A 25,481-nucleotide genomic window follows, 5' to 3' on the forward strand; every position below is an offset into this window, starting at 1 on the left:
TCCAAATTCATTAATTAATTGATTCATAAATTTCATTTTTCGGTCCCAGCATCCCGCCCCCGCGGTAAGTCGCGAGCTTCAAGTACATTTTACAAGAACTAAGGCTTTGTAATCTATTTTACTTGGCAAATTTACATTTACTGATTGTTTGGAAACTACTTTCTAACTTTTTGACATCTAATTGGAATATACTTGATTTTAGCAATCATATTTCAGCTGTGTGTCGTGTGTCGTGATTGCCATGATATACGTGTATACCTATACATTGATTACCAGTTGTATTTCGGTAAAAAGAATTGTTTAAATCCAATAACTTTGTGCAAATAATTATAGGCTGCTATTTAAGGAAGCTAGATATTCATTTTGGCATTAACGCTTGTGTAACACTTGGTTATAATACAATACTGGCCGATTGACGCATAAGTATCTGAATGCCAATGCTCACCATTCTGCGTGCTGTCATGTATGTTACTACAATTGATTTTCCCATAAATCCAGAGTCCGTGCTTATGGTCCTGGTATCGAACCGACTGGACCCGTTGTTGGTGCCCCAGCAAATTTTACCGTGGAAACATTCTCTGCCGGTAAAGGAAACGTTGAAGTAATCGTCGAAGACCCCAAGGGAGCTAAGATTCCGGTGAATAGATTTATTGAAATTACTTATAAATTTAAAGGATTGTCCATACCTAAGGTGATACAATCAAACTTCAGTGTAACTGTTGTAATTACACACAACTTCGAGAAAATATAAGAAATCAAGTCATGATTGTGAGAGACACACCATTGAATGGAATCAACAATTAAAATAGTTACCGCGGTTACCGCTTTAAAATTAATAGCTTATACCTATACCTTTACAGGCTGACGTCAGGTTCAACAAGGACAGAAATCTCACCTACGCTGTATCCTACACTCCTAAGGTGGAGGGTCCTCATAAGGTGAAGATTCAATTCGCCGGAAGAGCTATTCCCAAGAGTCCTTACACCGTCAGCGTTGAAGGTCACGCCGGGGATTCCACTAAGGTTACAGCTAGCGGTCCTGGACTGCAGCCCGACGGCGTGGCAATCAATCGACCGACCTTCTTCGACATCTTCACCAAAGAAGCTGGGCGTGGGGTGCCAGAAGTGATTATTCTGGATCCTCAGGTGCGAGCAATTTCGATTTGATCTACCAAACGAAGTAGCGAATTCGTGTAACTCTTTCTTCAATGAAACTAATCGACCTTCTGCAGGGTTCAAAGACTTCTGTGCCAGTAAAACTCCGTCAAACGTCTCCCGATGTTTGGCGCTGTGAGTACGTCTCACCGGTAGTTGGACTTCATTCGGTGAACATCTTCTTTGCTGGCAAACCAATACCGGGGAGTCCACTTGGCGTACGTGTGTCGCCTGTTTCCGATGCAAACAAATGCCGCGCTTACGGCAGAGGGCTTCAACCGAAAGGTGTTCGCGTCAAAGACGATGCGGACTTCAAAATTGTCACTAAGGATGCTGGAGAAGGAGTCCCAGAAGCACGGGTGATCGGGCCAGGTGGTGCCAACTTGCCAGTAAAGTAAGAAACCCATAAGCCAGAAGTGTCTAAAGTTGCCAAAGTTATCGGGCTCTGTGACAAGGAAATGACTTGAATTTCAGGCTCATGAAGATAGACGCCACGACCTATCATTGCAATTACAGTCCAGTAAAGGAAGGTCGACATGTGGTGATGGTCACTTTCGGTGGCAAGGAGATCAACAAGTCTCCATTTGAGGTGAACGTTGGTCCTTACAAGGAATCCGCCATCAGAGTGTTCGGACCAGGACTACACGGAGGAGTCGTTGGATACCCAGCGAAATTTACAGTCGATACTAACGGCGAGACTGGGAGTCTTGGATTTTCTATCGAGGGTCCATCGAAAGCGAAGATAGACTGTCACGACAACGGAGACGGAACGGCAGACGTCACCTATTATCCTACCGCACCCGGGCAATACTCTGTACACATCAATTGCGACGACGAGGATATTCCAAAGTCTCCGTACATGGCAGAAATCCTCCCGAAGGTCGACTATGATCCGGACAAGGTGAGACGCGATTCAATCTGTGATGAAGAAAATGTTATGAGATCACTTTAGTGACGTTTACCATGGACTCAAACAACTTACAATCTGCACCTGTTAACGATGATTTAGGTCGAGGTGCACGGTCCGGGAGTCCACCCTGATGGCGTAGACCGCGATAAGCCGACCCACTTCACGGTGGATTGCAAAAAGGCTGGAAAAGCACCGCTAGAAGTAGCAATTCAGGATGCTCTCGGACGACAAGTTCCGGTTCGTTTAGACGACAAGCGGGACGGAACAATCCAGGCTCATTACACACCCACCTCAGGTTCACAGCACAATATTCAGGTGGGTTTGACAAAATATACGTCTTAACCTGATGATCTTAGGAAATGTCAAATTTCCGGAACTTACATTTTTCGAATATCAACGAGCTTCCACCTCTTCAGGTCAATTACGGTGGAGTTGGGACCAAGAAGTCACCTTATAGAGTCAGCGTTGCTGCTCCGCTGAATCCAGCGATGGTCCAAGCCTTTGGCCCAGGTCTTGATAAAGGCATAAAGTCGAATACCCCGACACACTTCAACGTAGACTGCAGAGAAGCTGGTCCAGGTGAGCTTGACGTCACAATGGCGACTCCTGAAGGTCGTGACTTGCCAATCACTTTGACTGACAACGAGGATGGCACTTACACCGTTGATTACGTCGCCCCGCAACCCGGAAACTATACAGTCAATCTTAACTACGGAGGCTTGAAAGTTCCAAAATCACCGATCAAGGTCAACGTACAACCTCATGTAGATGTTTCCAAGATCAAGGTCGACGGATTAGAGCCCAGTGAGTATACCGCAGTAATTTCAATCTTTTCTATTCAGCGAAGAGTAGATGACTCTAAGAGCATAACCTCATGAAAATAACAACTTGAATACTTTTCAAAGCCAAAGAACGTATACTGATTAAATTAGATAGTTTCCGCTTCTGCAAATTCAAAGGATCCGGGCATCTTGGTCACTAGGATTATCAGTACATTTTAGAGTGGACTAGTGTATTTCAACTCCGAACGTGGTCGTAATACTTTTAGCACTGACTATAGTCGACAGAAAAAATGAGTCCGCGAAAATTGGTAAAATTTGGCGTAAGTGAACTAGGAATTTGTGAGGAAATCGAGATTTATTTCGGGAGATACTCCGAGGCCAAACGAGGGATGCTTATAAATCACGATTTCGCAACGGTGAGATATATCTCGAGGATTATACGAGTCACCAATTAGCGCAGAATACCAAGTAGACACCGTGCTACATGGCGTACAAGTGTAATCACAGTACCTATAGTTTACTCTGATATGTTGTCGAAGAAAACCAATCTAAATGATGTTGCATATGCCAACCACCCGTAGCCGCACCGGTGAACAGTCTTCAACAGTTTCGTGTAATAACCCAAGACGCTGGGAAGGCCGATGTTCAAGTAGCGATCACAACGCCATCAGGAAACCGTGTAAAGGCTCACATCATACCAACTCACGAGGGTTTCTTAGTAAACTTCACGCCAACTGAGCTTGGGGAATATCTGCTTGGTATTAGTTTCGGCGGGGAGCCAATATCTCCTCAACCATGTCGCCTGACGTGCGTTCACGGGAGCGATCCATCTAAGGTCAGAGCGAAAGGCCCAGGGCTGTCGCATGGCGTGGTTAACAAACCCGCAGAGTTTGTGATTGATACTAGGGGTGCTGGGCAAGGTGGCCTAGGCGTTACAGTCGAAGGGCCCTGCGAAGCTGCCATCAATTGTCGCGACAATGGCGATGGCACTTGTTCCGTAGCCTACCTTCCCACAGAGCTTGGAGACTACGGTATCAACATCACTTTCAATGACCAGCATATACCGGGCTCACCATTCCAGGCGTTAGTCGTACAAGAAGCTGACCTTTCCAAGATCAAGGTGTCTGGCAACGGCATTCAACCTCACGGTTAGGAGTCGCGTGATCACTAGCTTGCTCTTTTAATATGACGCATGACTCATCTGCTGTTTGGATTGTACAGATGATCTTTGTATTACTATCATTTTTCAACGTACCTACTATGTATTTTTTTTTTACTTTTGTTTCACTTTTCTGTTTTCAATTGATTAATCATTCATGACTGTTTCAGTGTATTTGAAAGTATTTTGATCAGAGGGATGATGGAACCAATTATTTTAGGATTTTTATTGATGCTGTCTACTAACACGTTCAATTTTTTGCACTAAGAACTTGCATCCACATAGACATGTACATATATGTATATAGAATCTGCAAATTCAGCAGCTAATTACTACGCTCATTTGCGTTTTGGCACTCCCACATATATGTTCGAATCACAAATCCCGTATGTTGTGCGCGATCGGAGAACTGTGATTAAGTGTGTAAGTTAAAAAGTACACCAACAAATGTTATCATCGCTGCCTCATTGTCATGGCACTTACAATTTAATGACTTTCTCTGTAACGTTGGCATAAACCAAGTTGCGGTTAGACGTTAATAGAGTGCAATGGCCTTCACATTGAGTAAGGACAGGTATGGCGTTTCAAATGAAACAATAGACTGTGTGATTATTCATGAATAATGTAGTTTGATTCGATGGCGCCAGCGGAACGAGAATGGTGGTACTACCACAACAATAGTGTGCTTCACTGATACTTAAGTATTTTCGTTGATTGATTAATTCATTTGAGCATCTATGTGAATCTAAATTGCAACCTTCGGCTATTTTCAATCGAAGAAATTTGTCTTTTTTAAGGTCTCTACGTCGACAGCGCCACCGACTTCATTGTTGATACACGAGCGATAGCAAAGACCAAGGGTGACGATGGTAAGGTCTCGTGCACCATCACAAATCCCAGCGGTGGAAAGACTGAGAAAGTGATAACGCCGCAAGCGGATGGAACCCTGCGAGTTAGTTATACGCCGTTCGAAGAAGGTCAGCACACGATTGATATCCTCTACGACAACATGCCGATTCCCGGCTCGCCGTTTTCAGTGAACGTGAAGCGCGGGTGCGATCCCAGTAAATGCAGAGCCTACGGTCCCGGCCTGGAAAAGGGTTTCGTTGCCAAACCCAACCAGTTCACTGTAGAAACTAAAGGGGCGGGAACTGGAGGACTTGGGCTCGCAATTGAAGGAACAAGCGAGGCCAGGATGACATGCAAGGACAATTATAACGGGTCATGCAGCGTTGAGTACGTGCCAACGGAACCAGGCGACTACGATATCGCAATAAAGTTTGCAGATCAGCACATTCCGGGCTCTCCGTTCAAGGTTCAGGTTGAAAAGACATTAGACCCCAAGGAAGTCACTGCCTTCGGCCCTGGTTTGGACCCTGAGAAGGTTCGTGAAGGCATTCCGGCTAAATTCATGGTCGATACTTCCAAGGCTGGCATCGCACCGCTGGACGTGAAGTTGAAAACGGACAAGGGAACGATACAGAAACCGGAAATCAAAGACGTTGGAGAGGGAGTCTATGAGGTTACTTACCAGCCTCCACCGGTTGGCAGCAATGTTCAAGTTGGAGTCACTTATGGCGGGCAAGATATCGCCGGGAGCCCCTTCAAAGTGAAGGTCAATCCATTGGTTGAACCGAGCAAGGTCGTTCTATCCGGACCCGGAGTAGCGCCGAAGTTGTTGGCATCATTCCCCACCGAGTTTTTCGTCGACACCCTGAACGCTGGCTACGGTGACCTGGAAATTCAAGTATTGGTAAGCTTCTCCCACGCGATGAATCATTAGGTACTATTTACAGGTATCCTCTTGTGATGTTGACGAGTACATTACTTCTTCAGGGGCCCGATCAAAGACCACGAAAGGTCGAGATTCAGGATATCGGTAATGGCAAGTACAGGGCTTCCTATCTTCCCGACGACTGTGGCGCCTACAAGGTGAACGTTAAGTACGGCGGTAAGGAGGTGCCGGGCTCACCGGTAACCGTTCAAAGTCAGTCAACCGGTTCCGCAAACCAGTGTAAGATCAAAGAAGGAATTCAACGTACATTGGCTCAGGGAGAAGAGTATTGCATCACCGTCGACACCGAGAATGCTGGTCGTGGAGCAGTCACTTGCCGAATTCGTTCAACATCTGGAAGGTAGATTTAGTTGTGATAAATCACATCGATCTTTTCATCTTGGGGTCAATCAGCTGGTCTCTTGCATGACGTATGGTTCGTACTGTAGAAAAATGTGCTCACCCTATTCATCCGCGTAATGGGTACTGCATGGTTTCGTGAGAGGTGGGCTTAAGCATGCCTCTATCAATTATAATTAATTGCAAACGTAACAAGTAGTAGGTGCCAACATAAAATTGCGCAACTACTTCGGTGTAAGGTAGAGTTATGTTAAATGGTTGACAATTTTGGCACGGACGAGTGTCACCGTGTGGTATACAGAATCAAGTTACATGATGTAGGCAACTATGTGACGGCTAAATGCAGTGAGAGATTGAACTTGCAGACTATCGAGTTCGGAATTCTTTTTGGATATTTAAAATTTTTCATCCTCCCAACATTGTGTATTCAATTATGGCATTGACGAATGGGAGAAGTACTTATCTAGTATGTTTTCCGCTTATTAGAAAATATTGTCACACTTCAGAAGTAAAACACGTGCTGGTGTATTTCACGTTCACGTCAAGCCCAGTGGCCAGTTTATCGCGAATTCCTGCTCGACAGTGATCCCAATTTACGGATATTAGCCACGTCTGGGACTCAGAGTCACGAATTATTATAAGCTTTGATACGCGATGTGCGGTACATAAAAATCTGTGTATTTATAAACTTCCCGGGTGACCCTAATATCGCGTGTATTTTTAATCCCCTAATTCGTTAAAACTTTCGTCCGATGAAATAATCTATTTTTAGGAACTACCGAATGTCTCACGATTCCGAGAAAAAAATGTCATCAGCCTTAGTTAGACAAAACAGACTGCCAGTGTTATATCAGTTAATTAATATCAATATTTCTCGAATAGTCGCCATGCTTCGCAGCCGAGATTGCTTTTTCCGAATGAGTCATTGACACCTGAACTTATCATCCCGAAGATTCCGAGAGAATTCTGAAGTCATAATACCACACTTGTTTGTTAAAAATAATTTTCATTCGAAAAAATACCTACACATTCCAGCGATGACATAACACTCGATGACTTCTTGATGGATTTATGCCTTAGACAGGTTCACTTTTTGGCACGGTGTCAACATAAATTTAAATTATATTGAATTTTTTGAAAACTAAATGGTCTATGTAATTCATTACTTCTAGGTACATATCGACCATTAGCCCAACATAACGTAAATTGCAAGATCTTAGAATATGCGGGTTATTGTAACGCAAATACTTATTTTATTGATATAATTTTGACAGTAATCAATATTTTTGCTATCTATGTGACTACAAATAATCACGAAGAGAATGGAAATTTTGTTCATCTCATACAGACAGTCTCTTATAGAATAGTGCTCACCTTGTTACGTTTGAATGAGCCGTGGCTTTTCCACTCATTAGTGGTCTACGTTTATTCACAACGGTTTCCCAAACTGGAGGAGAATATTTAATACCAGCATTAAAGTTAAGAGTTGAAGTTAAAAAAAAGGCAGTCAACAGGAAATGAATTGAGGATTATTTTTTGTTTAAATTGTAGACGGAATTTGGCCAAATGCCAGTTTCAATTACATTTTTCTTTTTAAGCAACTGCATCAACATGAACGAATAGCACTAAGAATGTTGTAATAGTACGGATAGATCCAGAGACTTTGTTTTTTACTTACACCGGAATTTGCGGTGTGGATATACAGTATTCCGAATAGGTCCTAGGAAAGCTTCCATCAGACAGGAAAAATACTCGAATCGAAATGTTAATAAAAGCATTGGAATTGTTGTGCGAGACAAAAACATCGATGAGAGTAAAAATAATCGTTGAAAATTTCACCTGAGGATATCAAGATGGGAATTTGTCACTTTGGGGAGTCATAGATGTTTAAAAATATATTAGCACGCGCATAATATTTATTTTTGATCACCATTTAAGAATATGTATCGTGCGAGTTGCCACTGACAAAACTGTTTGAAAGGTAGAAAATAATATTTCAAACGCCAAGAGATCTACTAATAATTCAGCATCTTTTTTCCAATGTTCACATAAATCACGGAAAGAAATCTAAACCAATATACCAAACGTAAATCATGCGTAGGTATACCAAGAAATCGAGGCATGATAACATTTTACGAAGACCACTAATCCCTCTACTGTAATTGCTTCACAATTTTTTCTCCAAATTGAAATCCAAATGGAAATTTTGCTCCGAACTTCATTAAATTATTTTTGGTGTTATTATTTCTACTGTACCTATTCAGTATCCGTTTCCTTACAGGATACATCCCCACGTGTTACGAAATTTAACAGTTCGACGTCAGGTGTGATTTATGAATCTGCATTTTGGCAAGACAACTGATTAGCTGCTTCATAATAGTTAGATGCAATTAGAATGGAGCTTGCTTGATTCGTGGAAAGCAATTGTCTATACATGAAAAGTGGAATATGAAAGACGAAACGACAATTATAGAGCTTGTTAGGAACGGAGCTTCGTGAGCGGTGAAAGGACATATGTACAAGATTGCCGAGAGTAACACCGTGAGCTAGAACACTTGTAAATCAATTTGTCAGCTTGGATCGTGAATTGTTGATCTTTGTGTTACTAGTGACATTAAACCTCTGTCAACGTATTGTAACTAATCACAATTGGCTATCGCACGTATAAAATGTCCATCATCAATAGTAAATCGGAATTCACACACCTGTGAACGAACAGTATGTGTCATCTTGCTGATTTGGATTCTGCTCTTTTGTGAGAATGCCAAATGCTTCGTTCCAAAATTGATGAGACTGTTCAAACGCAGATTATAATTGCACTTTTACCAGACAGCCTGTTGTTTCACTATGTAAATTAGATTCAACTACAAAGGAACAAAGCTGTGCTTCTTGGCACGATCTTCGAAATTAAATGGAGCGCTGTTAGCAAGGATGCGTAACAAGAATCGGTTGTCTAGCTCCAAGGTATTCGACGAGGATGAAATCCTCGAGTTTTGTATGCGAATAAGTTTCATTCGTATTCTGCTCTCACACGGAAGTTATCCAAGGTCGATCTTTCCGATTTAATTTCTTTTGCAATATGTTATAGCAGGCTAAAAACTAAGCGACAAGTATTTTTTTTAATTGCCATTAAACACTTTAAGGGGGCGAGACCACTCTCCAAAGTAAGGCATCTATAGTAGGTTTTTTTTTTTCTTTAATTGATTAAATTACATTTTTCAATTCTCGTTATGAGAAAATTTTTCCATTTTAATTGGTTCAAAAATATTATGTTCTTGTGGGTGAAACTGCCAAATCGCCGCTTGAGATGCCTTAGTTTGAAAGGTGGTTCCATCCCCTTAAAGTGTTTAGTGGTAGATAAAAAAAAAATATGTGTCGCTTAGTTTTTAGCCTGCTATAACATATTACAAAAGAAATGAAATCGGAGAGATCGACTTGGGATACCTTCCTTGTCAGTCCTCCAGTTTATATAGCATTGCTTGGGATGGTATTTTAGTCATTGGACAAAGTTTAAGTTTGTTAAGATGTTTTACTTTCGAGTCGACGATGCGTAAAATGCTGGTCGGTCAGGTCTTCAATCAAAATTTAGGCTCCTGAGGTGTGGGTTAAATTTTAATGACAGTCAACCTTGAGGCCATTTTTAACGTTCGAATTTTCGTCTTTTGCAGTGAGGCTGTCGATATTGATATTGAGGACAATGGTGACGGGACTGTCAACGTCTACTACAAAGTTGCCGATGCTGGTGAATACACTCTGAGCATCAAATTCGGCGGTCAACCAGTTCCGGAAGGATTTTACACTTTCGTGGTAAGTTTCTCAATCTCCAACCGCGTATCGCGCGACGGCAAGTTTATAATTTAAGAGATCGAAGATATTTCGTGCGTATACATATAAAATAATTGATCAACTTATTTTCGGGATATCCTAGAAGGGTTACCAATACACTGTTGAACTTTTCCACGAGTAATAAATAAACTTCCCGGCTATGCGGTCAAGTTTACTTTCTGGTTCGAACACATTTAGAGCTGAGAAACGAAATAACGATAAGATGGAAAATATTCGGTTGTACAAACAAACAACTCCGGCATATAGCCGAAAAGGGTGATTCGCAGTTCACCCACGATTTAAACGAGCATAATGCTTATAACGCAAAAGCTTGCATTGTTCGATCATTTCCATCGCAACAGCACGTAACTAGATCCTAAGAATAACGTCGAAAATTCTCGTCGAATCCATCATCGCCGCTGGAATTCAACTGCGTAGTCTTGATCTGTCGCTGCATTTTCCGTAGATATAATTTCGATTTTTGACAAACGACTATGGCTTAAGACCCCCGACGTTTAGAGTGGGTATAAAACATGGATGCCTGTGTTCCCCGTAGCAGTGGTGTGGTTTTCAGAGTTTACTGGTGGGAGTAAAACTGATCTAACTATAGAGCCTAACACGTACGTACAGGATATTGTCGCAGACTGTTCAGCAACACAGTTCTCTTCGAAGGCTCTACCCGATCGCATCAGTTGATTCGGAATCTCCATCTTGTTCGTGGCCTGCATCCCTGTCAACGTAGGTTCGTCTAATCAAGGCTGACGGTGGTTGTCGCGATTCGAACCGAGGATCATATGCCAAGTAACAATCTTATAAGAGTCATAACTTCCCCCCCCCCCCCCTCCCCCCTCCACACCCCCAATCCGCCACTCCGCTAAACCAATGCCTATCATCTCTCGAGTTGACGTGAAAATCGATGCTTGTCACCTGCTGTCTACCTCATTAATCGAGGAAATATTTTTCAACAATTATACGTTACGGTTCGACAATTGCTGAATAACGTTCTTCAAGAATATGATCATTAGTATTACAATTTTCGCTATCGTCATATCATCTTCATCGGGCAAATTTTATCCCCCCGTCTTCCAATACCGTTTCGTTCCATTTTTGAACAATACGATGGTTGCGTTCAGGCGTCGTTGTGGTGAGCCAGTCGAAGCTGGGATCCAAATTCACTTACCGATTTCACCTAACCTTTGCTGTCTAATGATCGATTCCGTAGAATCCAAATCATTGTTTATGAGATTGATGCTTTCGAAAACATTTACACTTGTCATTATCAAATAACACCGTGTGATTGCTATACTAGCGCTTATTCAGAAATTTATTTACTATGGTTATTTTTTCCTGTGAAACTGCAAATCGGAATTATTTGGAAATTCGAGACTTTTAGTTTTACCTCGTTTTTGCTCGTCGTTCGAATTTATGCAATTTTCCTCTGATTTTATTTCTCGTAGAGTTGGTCATCCATTATGAAACTAGAATAAGCAACATTGTTATGGATAGTTGACATCCAGTATACCGTAACAGGGAAGTAGTCCATGTCTTGGTTTCCGTCCAATTTAATACTCCTTCCATAAATAACCATAGTTAGTCAAAAAAAATTTCTTTCCACTATATTTACTCGTTTGCGAAACTGTGTGTTTGATCATTGATTCAACCAGTCCTGATGCTAGTGATCATGAGCAATTGAGGGTTGAAACATTGTTTGAGAAAAAAGTTAAGATGTTGGCCATTTCTGATTGCCATAGCCGTTACTTTGAGTAGAATAGAGACCATTCATAGAACCAAGAAGTGGAGGAGAAAATATACAATTTCAAAGTTATAAGCAATATGAAACGAGAAACTGGGGTCTCTTCTGGCCTATTTTGAGTGCGTCTCGCAGGCTTTCCCAAATTTATAAGCCCACGCCGGTTATGGCGGGGGTGGAAGGAAGGGAGACGATGACTGAGAGTGAAACCCGGCTGAATTAATGCCCGGCGTTAAATTAAACATCGCGGGCCACCTTGAGGTGCTGGTTGCCGTTGGTATTGCGACATCACGGCGAGCTTGTACTGATTTTTAACTTTTCTCCTCATTTTTTGGCACTCCTTGATATTTCACACCTACCTTAATGCATTCTTTCACGTTCTCGTCATACTGTGTTTTATGCATGAAATTTACCCCGCACGGATGATTGACGGCCGGATGATACTTCTATTTTTCCCAAACATCGTGCATCCAATGGTGGTATATTTTTGCGTTTTATATTTTTTTACCCGAGGATAACATGTTTCGCCAAAGAAAGATTTTCGGAAAAGTTGGGCGATATTTTTAGGAAGGAAAGGAGATGTTTGTTAAACAAATGAATTCTCAAATGGCAGGTAAAGATTGGAGCGAGTAACAAGCTTGAAAGTTATTCGTTAGCTATCCACAATTTTGAATTGGTTGCGAAGGTGGATGAGATATGATGCAACAGCTGCTGGCCAACTGTCGTTCCGTTCCTAGATCGTTGAAGCAAATGTTAAAACATCGAAAATAGCAACTAGGAGACTTGAATACCAACAATTTCAATCTGATCAACATCATTATATACATAAATTATATTTATATATACATGTATATGCGGTTTCGACGAGAAAACTAGAATCGAGTCTGCGCAAAGTCCTTTACCTTTACCCTTTGGATGAAACATTAAAGTTGTTACATTGTACGCGCATCGTCAGCTGGCGGAAATAATCATTCCTGCAGAGAGTTGTTTGTTCTTCCTCAATGCAATATTACTGATTTTCAATATCCGTTTGATTTCTTTTTTTTTATGAGAAACTTGTTGAATATTTTTTTTCAATCACCAGCTGCCGAACGATAAACGCAATTGATCTCGGCATCCGATTTTGTCTGATTACATCAGCCGACGTTATTTAAGACTTAACATAATAAGCATCAAATACCACCTGCGTTATACTCGCAGATTGTTTATTGGGTTAACACGGAACATGTATAATGGAACTGCTCTCAGTGGCGCGAAAGAGTATTTTTTAACTGGCAGAGTGATCGTCAAGTAAAGCTTATAAACATATTCTCTAAGATAAAGTTGGATTGGGTGATTAAAGACGCGGTCAAAGTAAATGAGAAGTAAATGAAATAAGAGACGACTTTAAAACTTTCATTAAATGTTCCGACTGTTGTATTGTTGTACTGACCTCAAGTGTAACAACGACGGAGTATCGAGACTGATGGAGTGTTTCACCTTGTTCTAGGCATCGGAGCAATACCAGGAGCATAGCAGCAGCCAGAAAAGTCACAGGAGAAAACGCTCGCAGCAGCACGTTGTTGAGCAAAGAAGCACGAGTAGCTTACAAGAGAGTTCTTCTGTAACGACAAAACGCAGCAGTACCCAAAAGGATTCGTCAAAGCATAAATTCCGTGACGTTGAACTCAATCACATACCTCTTCCTTCAACCGGCGGCGTAGTAACCTGTAAGTATACCCGTCACACATGTGACAAAAAACTGGGTGGGGGGGTTTATATGATGCACTTCCGTGTTATTTTTATTCATTCTTCGAGCGATGTTTTTACGTCCTATTGGAAATGCGTAAAAATATTTTGGCAGCGACTGCATCTCCATGTGTTTTTCTCTTTGTGGCTCTCGGCATTACTCCTTGCCGAAGGGATAGTATGACGCGGCTCGAAGTCATGGGTACAAAAATAAATAATAAATTGAACGTGTTCTGATGGTCAAGTAATGTGAATATTGCATGAAACGAAGTGCGTGATAATAGCTCCTTCCGTTGTGGCGAAATTTATTTCAAGAGTTTGGAGTTCGACTTGCTCGGTTTGCGAAAAGGAATTTTGTTGTTTATTTTTAACCTTTATACATGTACTACGCGTCCACGGATGCATGAGCTGTACACAAGCTGGTACTAGGGCAAACGATTATTCGGCGAGTTCGGAATCGCCATTAAAATTTCTATTTACACATCTGTGCGGAACGAGTGATTATATATAAACACGAATTGAAAATAACTTGAGTCTATCGCGGGTGTTTCGGCGAGTATAATATAGTGATGTACATCCGGACAGCGTTAGATGATCTGCGATCTTTGCTCACTAAATATCACCAATTAAATCTATATTGAAGTCTCTGATTTGTAAACACTCTTCCGATCGAATTGATTCTTCAGACCAATTTGAAACGTGGACAATCGCCAAGAATATGGTGATAGATAATACACGGGTGGCCCGTTCCGTGCGTGGGATCAACAAATGAAAGTTATGAGTCAATATGAATACCTAGAATTCTAAGGATCGGAAAGCTGAGGAACTATCAGAACCCAAGCTCGACGATGGACTCGAGTCTCGGATGAAGGTATTTTGAGACGAAATGTGGCGTCGTAAGGATCATTCGTTGGATGTATAAGAGAGACTGAAGTGAAAAGAAAAGACGATGTACCGCCGGATCCATGAACTGGTTAATGGTCTATGCATGTTTGAAACTGTAAGCTGATGGACAGGACAGGTCTGGGCTGGTGTGAAATCGTCCTTGCCAAAAATATGACCTACCCACTGGTGGTGGTATTAATATTGGGTGATTAAGTACTGCCGGATGCGTTTGCTACCTCAGCCAAGCTCGCACGCTCATTGGGGACGAAGAGACTGTCAGAGGAAAAGATCAAACTCCTCATCTCTTGGTCTGTCATCCACCTTTTCCTCGCAGCTTCAACGTCATCGTATAAATATCCCGGAAATAATCCACGGTAATACCCAAATGAAAAGCTGTTTCGATTGGGAGTGACTTCTATCATCAGTTTCACGAAAGGTGAACATCATTCGAGGAATTACTCCATCTCGCCAGGGTCTGCAGGGGGTGTACAAGATTTCATACAGCAACCCAATTCCATTTAATGCGGTTCAGCTTAATTCAGAATACTTGAGAGTTGCGAAAGGATCACGCCGTGATTTCATGATGATATTAATCTGAAGTCGGAAATTGCAACTAGCGTTAGATTCGGTAGCTGTCGCTGCTACACGAGTGAACACGATGTCTTGTCATTTTTTTTCTGACCTGAGCTTCACTCACGGAATAGAGGCAATCGTTGAATCCGTGTTGCTGATCTTGAGTGTAACTCTGTAACTTCCGGTTGGGGTTGGAACGTTGCAGGCCCTCGACGATCAAGTGACCGACCCACCAAGAGCGTCTGCCAAATTTTGCTATCTTAAGAATATCAGCCCAGATATTTCAAGGGAGGCTAAACAAAGTTTGAAGACGAATCTTAAGGAAATTTAGTCAAGAAATATTGGAATCGGTCTATTTCCAAATGTCTCGTGACGTAATTTAGTAATAAACTTACTATTTATGCAATTCTAAATTTTGTACATAAATATCTAATAAATATATATATATGCATAGACGTGGGATTTTTTGTGACATAAGTTTTCTCAACTGTCCGGCTGAAGATGTGAAATTTTTTCTTTTTATTAAATGCCGAACGGATCGTGCCTTCTATTTTAATCACGTTGGGGTTGTATTAGATTTTTTTGATGTCATAAAGCCTGTTGGTCATAAAGTTTGAAGAAAAGTTCCTTTGAAATTTTTCCAATCCTCTTAATCTCTGTCCAAAAATACTTTTCCAATGTTGAGGCTTTCTTAATCGACGGGTAAAGGGGTAACCGTGCTAAAATTGACGCAGCATGCAGATCGAAACGAACAAAGCAGGTATAATAATAACTAATAATGAGTCATGGATTCTGCATTCTGTTATTGATAAAGGATCGGTGCTTTTCACTGTGAAAAATACAAAATTAGATACTCTCTTGACGACATTTGTGCCAAAAACATATTTTTACGTACGGGTCTCGTCTACGCCAGAGCGTGTCGTTGAATTCCAAGCCGAGCTACGACCAGGTACGCGGGGACCCCGGGAATTCACCCTACCATTTCCGCAGCAATTTGCGTCACAGCAGTTTGATTTTTCAGCGTAAATTAACGTACATCAGACGGTCCACGTTTAATATATCAAACCCCATTGGTCTCTGGAGAAGCCTCAGAGTTGGCCTCTCGGGGAGTCAGGCTCGCCATTTCGATAGTCACCGGGCTCCACGTCTGTCTTTACCTCAGTCGTGTCGGAGATGCGCCTCTGAGAGTTGCCGCTGGAGAAGACGGAGTCAGTCTTTTACAACACCGCACAGTTTGTGACCGGCTCGTGTTTCTTTTGTTTGCTTGTTTCTTTGTTTTTTGTTTTCTTCGTTAAATTTACTTTCACAAATTCGTTCGAATAATTACCTATTTATCATTCAGAAAATAATCGGATACGGTGGATTTTCGCTCGGATTGAATTTATCACTGGAAACATTATTTTTTCGAACAAAATCGCAGTTCTTCTTTACGGTATTGTTTACTTGTGTCAAGTATTAATAAACACGGTTTCCATTGGACGTGCGTTTCTAATATGATTGTTAAATGCAGTGCGGGCTTATAGAATCGCTTTCGAGTATCATTTCACCGCGATTTTGAAACGTTTTTCACTTTTGCGTAAGCTCTATCCATTTTTAATTAATCTCAACTGATTTACGGGGTACTAACGACAGATTGACGACGGTTCATGATTCTATACGTCAATATTTTTATTCACGTATATTATATTGCACCATCAATTCATGCTTGATATTAGCCCGATGAAATAGTTTTTGCACTATTCTAGAGCACTGTTTCGGTAATTAAAACTCAAGATTAGCTAAAGTTAGGTCTCTGACGGCAGTAAACAATACCTCAGTCCCGGTTCATAAATTATATCGAAGTTAACGTAACCGCAAAGAATTCAGAAAAGCTTGCTTACACTATTTCCCGCGAGGTGTAAAAATTTAAAGTAAGCACGACGAATTGAGACTGGAAAAAAACTTTCTTGAATCGAACTTCCTGTCACGTTCCGTTCATAGATGTTGTTTCGGGATTTCGACACCTTGATCTAAATTCGAAAACGAATGTGACGTAAGCGTAATCAGTTCAGGTTGGACAGAATGTAAAAGTGGATTGATTTTTCCCAGTCTCAGTTTGTTGCTAATAACGGTTTGATGATCCGTTCTTTTAGAACTCCATATATCGGTTTTGTTGGTGCAAGTGGTGTGGACGAAACGATAACGAAAGTTTGTCAAAAGTTTGGAAATGTTTTGGGAACAACCCGAAGAAGTGGTCACTACATGGCAAGAGTTGTCGACTTATTACTGCGCTTGGCTGAAAACTGTGACTTATAGCGAGTTTGATCGGGCGGAGAAGCCGATTTGTTACGCTCAAATATCAATCAAAGACGAATCAGAAGAAGCGCAGGGGCCCGGACTGGACTTTCTTCCTCTGATATTTCAGAGTATATTTCACGTCGAAACGAAAAAAGGTTCATTCGGCTGATTAATTGGCCCAGGATTTTTCAGTCCTGCTATTTATTTATCACCACTCTCAATGATTCTAAGAGGAATGCACAATTTATCACAACGATATCTACACATACAAATTTAACTCACTGTATACGGAAATACATGTTGCTACGTTCAAGTCACGTCCGTTGTGCTTACACTTCTCAGCCTCCGTAATCATAGTAGAAACCGACGCAGAGAGCGTGAATCGAGTTATACCCTGCAGTTGGCTAAATGATTTACCGCATGTTCACCGTGATAAACAAATACCTACCTAACTCTAAACTTAAAACTCTGCAACAAATTTCCCAAGAACTTGAGTATCCACACCTGACGGTATGTAAAACCCCTGTTATATTTTCAGCCGAAGTCAAAATGCCGAGTGGAAACGTGGATAAGCCCGAAGTCGAGGATAACAGAGACGGAACCGTTTCCGTCAAGTACGCGCCTCGGGAGGAAGGCCTGCACGAAGTGTACATCAAGTTTAACGGCGAACATGTCCAAGGTAAGCGAATCTGCCAAGTTGCACATCTCCTGAGGAAAGGATCAACTGACAGGATTTATCACGCAATGTTGACGTTTATCTTTCAGGCTCTCCCTTTAAATTCCACGTCGACTCTTTGTCAAGCGGATACGTGACCGCTTACGGCGCGGGTCTCAGCCACGGCGTGTGCGGTGAACCAGGAAACTTCACCATTTCTACAAAGGGTGCTGGTGCTGGAGGACTTTCTCTGGCAGTCGAAGGACCTAGCAAAGCTGAGATCTCCTGTCACGATAACAAGGATGGAACCGTGTCAGTCTCATATCTGCCAACTGCTCCTGGAGAATATAAGATTTCGGTCAAATTTGCGGACAAGCACATCAAAGGCAGTCCCTACGTTGCAAAGATCACAGGTAAAGCGAGTGAACAGAATAACTTGTACAGAGAAAACCAAAGCAAATTAAGACAGGAATAAATTTTGAAAAATTCTTCAAGATTGATGTAGCCCGTGAGTTGCTTTCCTGTTGAGTCGAATATCATGACATTGCTGGTAACCGGGATAAGATTGCTGATGAAATGATTTGCGTGAAAGTATTCTGCCAGCGCTTCATAACAATAAGTGAAACTTCTGAATTGCAGGGGAAGGTCGAAAGAGGAACCAGATATCCGTCGGTTCTTCGAGCGAGGTGACACTGCCCGGCAAAGTTTCCGATGAGGATATCCGCGCCTTGAACGCTTCTATCACAGCACCAAGTGGGTTGGAGGAGCCAGCGTTCCTGAAGAAGTTGCCAAGTGGAAACATGTGCGTTTCCTTCACGCCGCGAGAGTCCGGTGCTCATACCGTAGCGGTTAAGAGAATGGGGAAACACATCCCCAATTCGCCGTTCAAAATTGACGTAAAAGACCGAGAAGTCGGAGATGCGAAGAAGGTTAAGATAAGCGGAAACGCATTGAAGGAAGGTCAAACTCACGTCGACAACACCTTCTCGATCGACACAAGGAACGCGGGTTTCGGAGGCCTCTCGCTGTCTATGGAAGGGCCTAGCAAGGCGGAAATTCAATGCAAGGATAACGACGACGGCACATTGAACATTTCCTATAAACCTACGGAACCAGGATACTACATAATGAACCTGAAGTTTGCCGATCACCACGTGGAAGGGTCTCCGTTCACGGTCAAGGTATCAGGGGAAGGAAGCAACCGTCAACGTGAGAAGATTCAGCGGCAGAGAGAAGCGGTGCCCATCACCGAGGTTGGAAGCCAGTGCAAGCTGACTTTCAAGATGCCCGGCATCACCTCCTTCGATCTTGCTGCAACTGTCACATCGCCGGGCGGAGTAACGGAGGATGCGGAGATAAAGGAAGTCGAGGACGGTCTTTACGCTGTTGCTTTCGTTCCGAAGGAACTCGGCGTTCACACTGTTTCTGTCAAGTACAAGGAGATGCATATTCCGGGCTCACCTTTCCAATTCACCGTTGGCCCGCTCAGGGATGGTGGTGCCCATCGGGTCCATGCCGGTGGTCCGGGTCTTGAGAGAGGTGAGCAGGGTCAACCATGCGAATTCAACATCTGGACACGGGAGGCGGGAGCAGGTACCTTGGCCGTGTCGGTTGAGGGTCCTAGCAAAGCGCAGATCGATTTCAAAGACCGAAAAGACGGAAGCTGCTACGTTAGCTACACAGCGTCGGAACCTGGTGAGTGGATTTCCGAAACGTTTGCACGTACACACGTTACCTAACTGTTAGAGCGCGGTGAAGGCAATTGTGTAATCAGGTTTTGATAAAGGATGGCCGATCTACGGAATCGCCTAATGGGTGAATATGTGACGTGTGCGTGCGGGTACATGCGCACACGTCGATCGACGTCGTATAGGAATGATCCAACACAGATGCTCTAGTGTGTTCCAGAAATACCAGGGGCTATATTTGTTGAGGAGATTCATATTTTCGCAGAGTAGAGGTGCCTCTGGTCGTCGTGGAAGCGGATGACTCTTCGATAGGGCAGCAGTTATATTTGGGTTGAGTCTGTGAGAAGTGGGGTACATATAGGAGCGTGGGGGGGTACGGTAGGGGGACCGATCTCGAATCCGTGGTCAGATTTTGTGTTAGAGGAGTGAGAGGAAGTAGTGGTGTGCGATCGAGCTTCGGTTGAACAGCTGCGTTTACATCATCACTCGTTGATCTCGGCTGTTTTTCGGTTTTTCTTTTTCTTCCCTGATTTTTTTTTATTTTCGGTTTTTAAAATTTTTTTTATTCACATTTCTCTGAATCTTTGTAACCCCACTCTGCCGCGCCCTTCGCCGCACGAATAACCCGTGCGGATTGAGTTTCTTCACAGACATCTTACGCTACCTTTAGTCCGAGGATGGGTACCTTCAAGGCGTCTAAGCAAATCGTGCTCTCGGGAAATGACACGATCCCCTTAGATAAGAATGATGGTCAGTCGTACGAAAACAGCTTTGTACTTTCCAAAACGGTCGAATCTCGATCATTTTCAAATTGACAAATGAAGACGAGCTGCTAAGTAAGACAATGACTTAATGGATCTTCGTTTGTAGGCGAATATCGGGTTGGAATCAAGTTCAACGATCAACACATCCCTGACTCGCCCCACAAAGTATACATCTCCCCAGCGGTCGGCGACGCTCATAAACTAGAGGTGGCACAGTTTCCCGACAGTGGAGTGCAGCCTGACAAACCAGCGACCTTCCTAGTTCGCAAAAATGATGCTAAGGGTGAATTGGACGCCAAGGTAAGCTAAATACTCAATGAATTATGAAAGATGAGTTGTCATTCGGCTGTTTGTAATTCCAATACAAAGATCGAATAGTTTTCTGTCAACATACAGACAGTTTTTCTCTGCAGTACCCTCACTAATAAAAAAACAACCACAGGCGTAATCGGTTTCGTTTTTTCTAACTAATTCTTAATAAATTCACGTACAGAAATTTACTTGCGTAAACGCGAAGCCAGGAATAGCTTGTAGTTGTGAAATCCCTGAAGCTACGTCACAGCGCGTAGGCAAAAGCTTAGAGCACCTACACATCTAGCAGAATACAGTTAGCGTGGGGTATATATCAACAGAAATAAAACTGTTTTTATACTGGTTTGCAAGAGTTTCCCGAATTTCGGTACGAACAGTTGTACAATGAAGATCAATGAATGCGTCTTATCGGACGAAACATACCAACCTTAACTGGAGTAGGAAAATATGGGAAGGCCCAGAATAATACTTCAATAAAGATCTTTGTAATTCGAAGAGCACTTTGGAATGTTCCTCAAATGTTTTTCCCTCATTATCCATTTATTTTCTCTTTTTAGATCGTTTCCCCGAGCGGAATCGAAGACGACTGTTTCATCCAGTCGATCGATTCGGAAACTTACTCAGTGAGATTCATGGCACGGGAGAATGGAATACACAACATTCACCTCAAGTTCAACGGTGTTCACATACCCGGTAGCCCGTTCCGTATCAAGGTCGGCAAGGTAGACGCAGACCCTGCGGCACTTCACGCGTACGGAAATGGCTTGACGGAAATAAAGACTGGTCAGAAGACGGACTTTATCATTGATACTTGTAACGCTGGTGCCGGGGCACTTGCAGTATCGGTTGATGGGCCTAGCAGAGTCGCGATGGACTGCACAGAGGTTGAAGAAGGTTACAAGGTTAGATACACTCCGCTGGTACCGGGTGACTACTACATCAGCATCAAGTACAATGGTTACCACATCGTCGGATCGCCGTACAAGGTTCCATGCACTGGTAGGTATACTTTTGGTCAATTCCCAACTTATCGTTCGAGGGCAAAGCACACGTTACCATGCGAGCATTACTGGCTAGACAACCGGTCGGTGGCTTTTCTACCGGTGGTCAAGTAGATTTCGGTACACTGGCACCACTCCTTGTGTTTCTTACCGAAAACAAGGGTAGGGTGCCGAAATCCAAGGCGTATAAGTCCAGTCCCTTCGAATTAATTATCCATCAATGCCCTTATAGGTGCCGACCTGGCTGAAAGGGGGGCGCAAGAAACTAGCTCAGTCGTGGTTGAGACCGTACAAAAAATCTCCAAGTCAAAGAACGTTGGACCAGTTCTTCCGCTCTTCAAGTCCGATGCTTCGAAGGTGACCAGCAAGGGTATGGGTCTGAAGAAGGCCTACCTCGGCAAGCAGAATCAATTCACCGTTCACGCCGGTGATGCCGGTAAGAAATCTTTAGCCCATGTCAGCGGGAAGATGAAGAAAACTCGCGTAGATATGATTGTCGCTGAATCGATCGTGCTGACTAATTTTCATCTTCACCCTCACAGGCAACAACATCTTGTTCGTCGGGATTCACGGTCCCAAAGGACCCTGCGAAGAGGTTTACGTCAAGCATACCGGAAGACACAATTACAACGTAAGTTACCTTGTCCGTGAACGTGGTGACTACATCGTCCTCGTTAAGTGGGGCGACGATCATATACCTGGTTCACCCTACAAGGTTGAGGTGTAAAGTTAAACCCTACGCCGGTAATGCATCTTAAGTATATCATGAAATCAAGTCAATTTGTAAATACAACAGCAACTCCCTACGTATGTCTATACTCAGGCCTATGATCACAGTGTCTCGGTGCTTGAGTCAAACGAAACTGCTCCAATATTTTTCAAATTTATTTCGTGGAGCATGTCGCAAGTGTTTTATATGTTTTTTCACAGCGTCTTTCAGAATTTCATCCTCAGTAATAATGCAAAAGTAGTGATATTCTATCGTTCAACCACCGAGCACATGACCATTGACCTAATTTTTAAAGTGTTCTACAAGGCGACCAAGTCGAAATTATTTACAAAGAGAAATATGACCGAATCATTCTGTTAGCATAGTTAACTCGCCTGATCGTTCACCATTCATCATCAAGCCACGGATCGTGCCTTAATTTGATTTTATTCTACTGTAGAGTAACCTGTTCGTCTATCATACCATATTATGCGAATCAAGTCGTATTTGCAATAAAATGCGTAATAACTATATGATATCAATTTACCACATACAGATATATGAAAATACATTACATACATATGAATTATATTATACAATAATATAGAAATAAACTAATATATTTATTAATCTACTTTTTCTTTATATCCGTCTACCCTCGTCAGTGTAAAGGTTACTCAACTCCAGATGTACACTATCGTGGTTATTTTACAGTGGTTATCGCAGTTCACGATGTGTAATCGAGGCTTCGTCGTATTTAAAATGTACATAGCGGCTTTCTGGACTGCCACCTAATTTTGAATTCAACAACTAAACCTGGGTAAACTCTGAATTCTAACGCTGACCGAAACGGTACGAATTAATCTAGTCGATACAAATGGCGGATTCATAAACGGTCTAAAGATAATAGGATTATGTTTGTACCTAACTTGGTGTAATCCAATTTCACCAGTATTCACGAAGCTGCATTTTACCTTCTCGGGGAGGTAATTTTTGGATATAATGTGGACCAATTAAGCAAATTTCGCTTAGGTGGCGCGGAATAATGCGTAGGTACAGTTTGTTTCATCTCTACATCACTGATGATTTTCAGAAATTTTGAAAGATCAGCATTTCGTACATTAAGTTAAAGCGCTTTCAATTTATAAATGGTAATTCATTCAGATGTTAGACTTACACTGTGGTTCTTACTTCATAGGTACTTTATACCAAGAATAATTTATTCACCTATCTTCACGTTCAAACGGCGATTTTCATGTGGTAAAAAGTTCAAAAAACGATAGGAAAGTCCTGCTGTTTTCTTGTTCCTTATTTGTGTATTCTTTTTGGTCATTATTCGAGGTATACAAAACTGTATACGATCCAAGAGTTATAAAAAGGAAACTATTTTCAGTGACGGAATGAAATGCTCCAACCAATCTACTCCTGTACAACAATGAAACTCCGTTACAGTTTGTCGGTAAAAATCGGTTTAGAATCGCGCAAGCCTTTAATCTTGGGTCAACAACCCTGTGACCGGAGCGAACGACGCCGTTGGAAAAAAGAAATAATTTTCGAAAAGCTGTTTCCCCGCGGTGAACATATAAAATGGTTTGGTCGCAGGTAATTAAAGTTCATGCTCGTTGTTCGCGTCGCTAGTTAGCTCACAGCTACAGCAAAGGATAAATTTTTCCTCGGTAGGTGTACAACAATATCGAAGCGAAACGTCCGCCCTGGAGTGTTACGACGCCCCCCGAAGTTACCTGAGGAGGCGTGGGGTTCCATTTAGGCGTGCGTCGTAGTCGGACGGTTAAACACGACGTTGTATTGACTAAAGCCAACACCTGACGCTCCGGAAGGCTGAGGGGGCGTGTGTATACGTTAACGTTTTATAGGACGGCGCGGGCGTCGCGACGACGTCGTAGCAGGTTACCGCGGGGTTTAGGTGGAAAGGTGGGTAGGTGGGTAGGTGGTAGGTTCGTATTACACCTCCTAGGAGGCGACTGCGTGGTTGGCTACGGCTGGGGGGCGGTGCTTGTCAATTTTTTCGACACGTTCGCAGGCGTATAAGCCACGACGTTCGGCCTCGCGTTCGCGGCGGTTGGCCCAGACCAAGTATAGACCGGCCCCCACTTTTCTTGCTCTCTTCCTAGCCCGCCCCCACCCTAACAATTAGAGGCGGCGAGAGGTGGGGGCGGGGGGGGGGGGGGGGGGGGGGGGCAAGCCGCGGAACAGAGAGACGGAAAATTTTGGCAGAGGAACCACCTGATCCTCGGATCCTCCACCTACAGAGAGCGATTCAAAAATTATTTCTCTCGCGGCACGTAGCTGGATGTTTTTTTTATTTTTCCCCTTTTCTCTTCTTCGGCAGTTAGGCGAACAGACGTACTCATCCACCCGGAGCGAATGCCTCGGTTCTGTCTGGAATTCTATTTCTTCACGAGAGATATCATAAAAAAGTGTGAATAATACCGGTCAAGCAGAGAAATGAACGTATAATCAACACGACTACTTGGATGGTCTCTCACTTACCTTTTCGGAAAATTCGTTAACCAGTTTCGTCCCTGCGACGCTTACACGGATACAAGAAAAACCTACCTTTCTACCTAGGAAAAGGAGGGACGAACTAACAACGACCGGGTTAGAGGCGTGGCGATCCTATACTTCCGCGTACCACCCACTTGATTTTATTCGCGTTCTGTCCTCTTGCATCTTCCTGCCTCCTCTCTTCGCGCATATTCTCTCTTTCAAGAACGTCGCAACCTACAGCCGGGTGTCAGGTACCTAACTACCTACCTACATACCTACATACATAGTACTAAGAGTTACGTTCCTCGTCGCAGACAAGCAGAGAGGCGTCCGCACACCTACACACACCGGGTCGGCAAAAAGCTTTCGTTTTATCACGGTCACTCTTCGACAGAGAAAACCTTTCCCTCTCCCCCGCGGCTCGCGTTTCCAGCCGCCCAGCAGGCTTGTTACAAATGTCTCGCATAACTCCGCCATTTTGTCGGTTTTTCCACATATACGCAGACGTAGAGCACACTCCCGCATACAAACACACATTTTTTATTCGGCTTTCTGTATTTCACCTTTCTTTTTCTACTTCTTATTATCGAGGGAGGTAAATAGAACCATACCTTATACAACGTAGGGTGCTTGCAGCCTGTAGGGTGTCATCGGTGAGGAACGGAAA

The 25,481-nt window shown here is 42.8% G+C and overlaps 1 protein-coding gene across 11 annotated transcripts in view; it reads left to right on the forward strand.

Annotated features, from left to right (window-relative positions):
* LOC124183743 (filamin-A) overlaps positions 1–22,936 on the forward strand; it is a 32,950-nt gene extending 10,014 nt beyond the window's left edge. For 2 of the 11 annotated variants that reach the window (XM_046572664.1, XM_046572666.1), the window contains exons 6-24: positions 50–64; positions 499–637; positions 861–1,145; positions 1,232–1,548; positions 1,629–2,055; positions 2,164–2,379; positions 2,481–2,868; positions 3,428–3,994; positions 4,803–5,758; positions 5,842–6,140; positions 9,808–9,946; positions 13,204–13,423; positions 17,716–17,856; positions 17,943–18,245; positions 18,472–19,527; positions 20,391–20,584; positions 21,154–21,595; positions 21,830–22,033; positions 22,140–22,936. In XM_046572664.1, the coding sequence (XP_046428620.1) occupies positions 50–64; positions 499–637; positions 861–1,145; positions 1,232–1,548; positions 1,629–2,055; positions 2,164–2,379; positions 2,481–2,868; positions 3,428–3,994; positions 4,803–5,758; positions 5,842–6,140; positions 9,808–9,946; positions 13,204–13,423; positions 17,716–17,856; positions 17,943–18,245; positions 18,472–19,527; positions 20,391–20,584; positions 21,154–21,595; positions 21,830–22,033; positions 22,140–22,324 (6,493 nt within the window). In that variant the 3' untranslated portion in view covers positions 22,325–22,936. Of the gene's footprint in view, positions 1–49; positions 65–498; positions 638–860; positions 1,146–1,231; positions 1,549–1,628; positions 2,056–2,163; positions 2,380–2,480; positions 2,869–3,427; positions 3,995–4,802; positions 5,759–5,841; positions 6,141–9,807; positions 9,947–10,615; positions 10,766–13,203; positions 13,424–15,998; positions 16,144–17,032; positions 17,333–17,715; positions 17,857–17,942; positions 18,246–18,471; positions 19,528–20,390; positions 20,585–21,153; positions 21,596–21,829; positions 22,034–22,139 lie in introns of those variants that run through there. The other 9 variants (XM_046572667.1, XM_046572668.1, XM_046572669.1 and 6 more) reach the window with 9 other exon arrangements.
* The last annotated feature ends 2,545 nt before the right edge of the window (positions 22,937–25,481 follow it).

Source organism: Neodiprion fabricii, chromosome 5, assembly GCF_021155785.1.
Source record: "Neodiprion fabricii isolate iyNeoFabr1 chromosome 5, iyNeoFabr1.1, whole genome shotgun sequence".
Classification (NCBI taxonomy): Eukaryota; Metazoa; Arthropoda; class Insecta; order Hymenoptera; family Diprionidae; genus Neodiprion; species Neodiprion fabricii.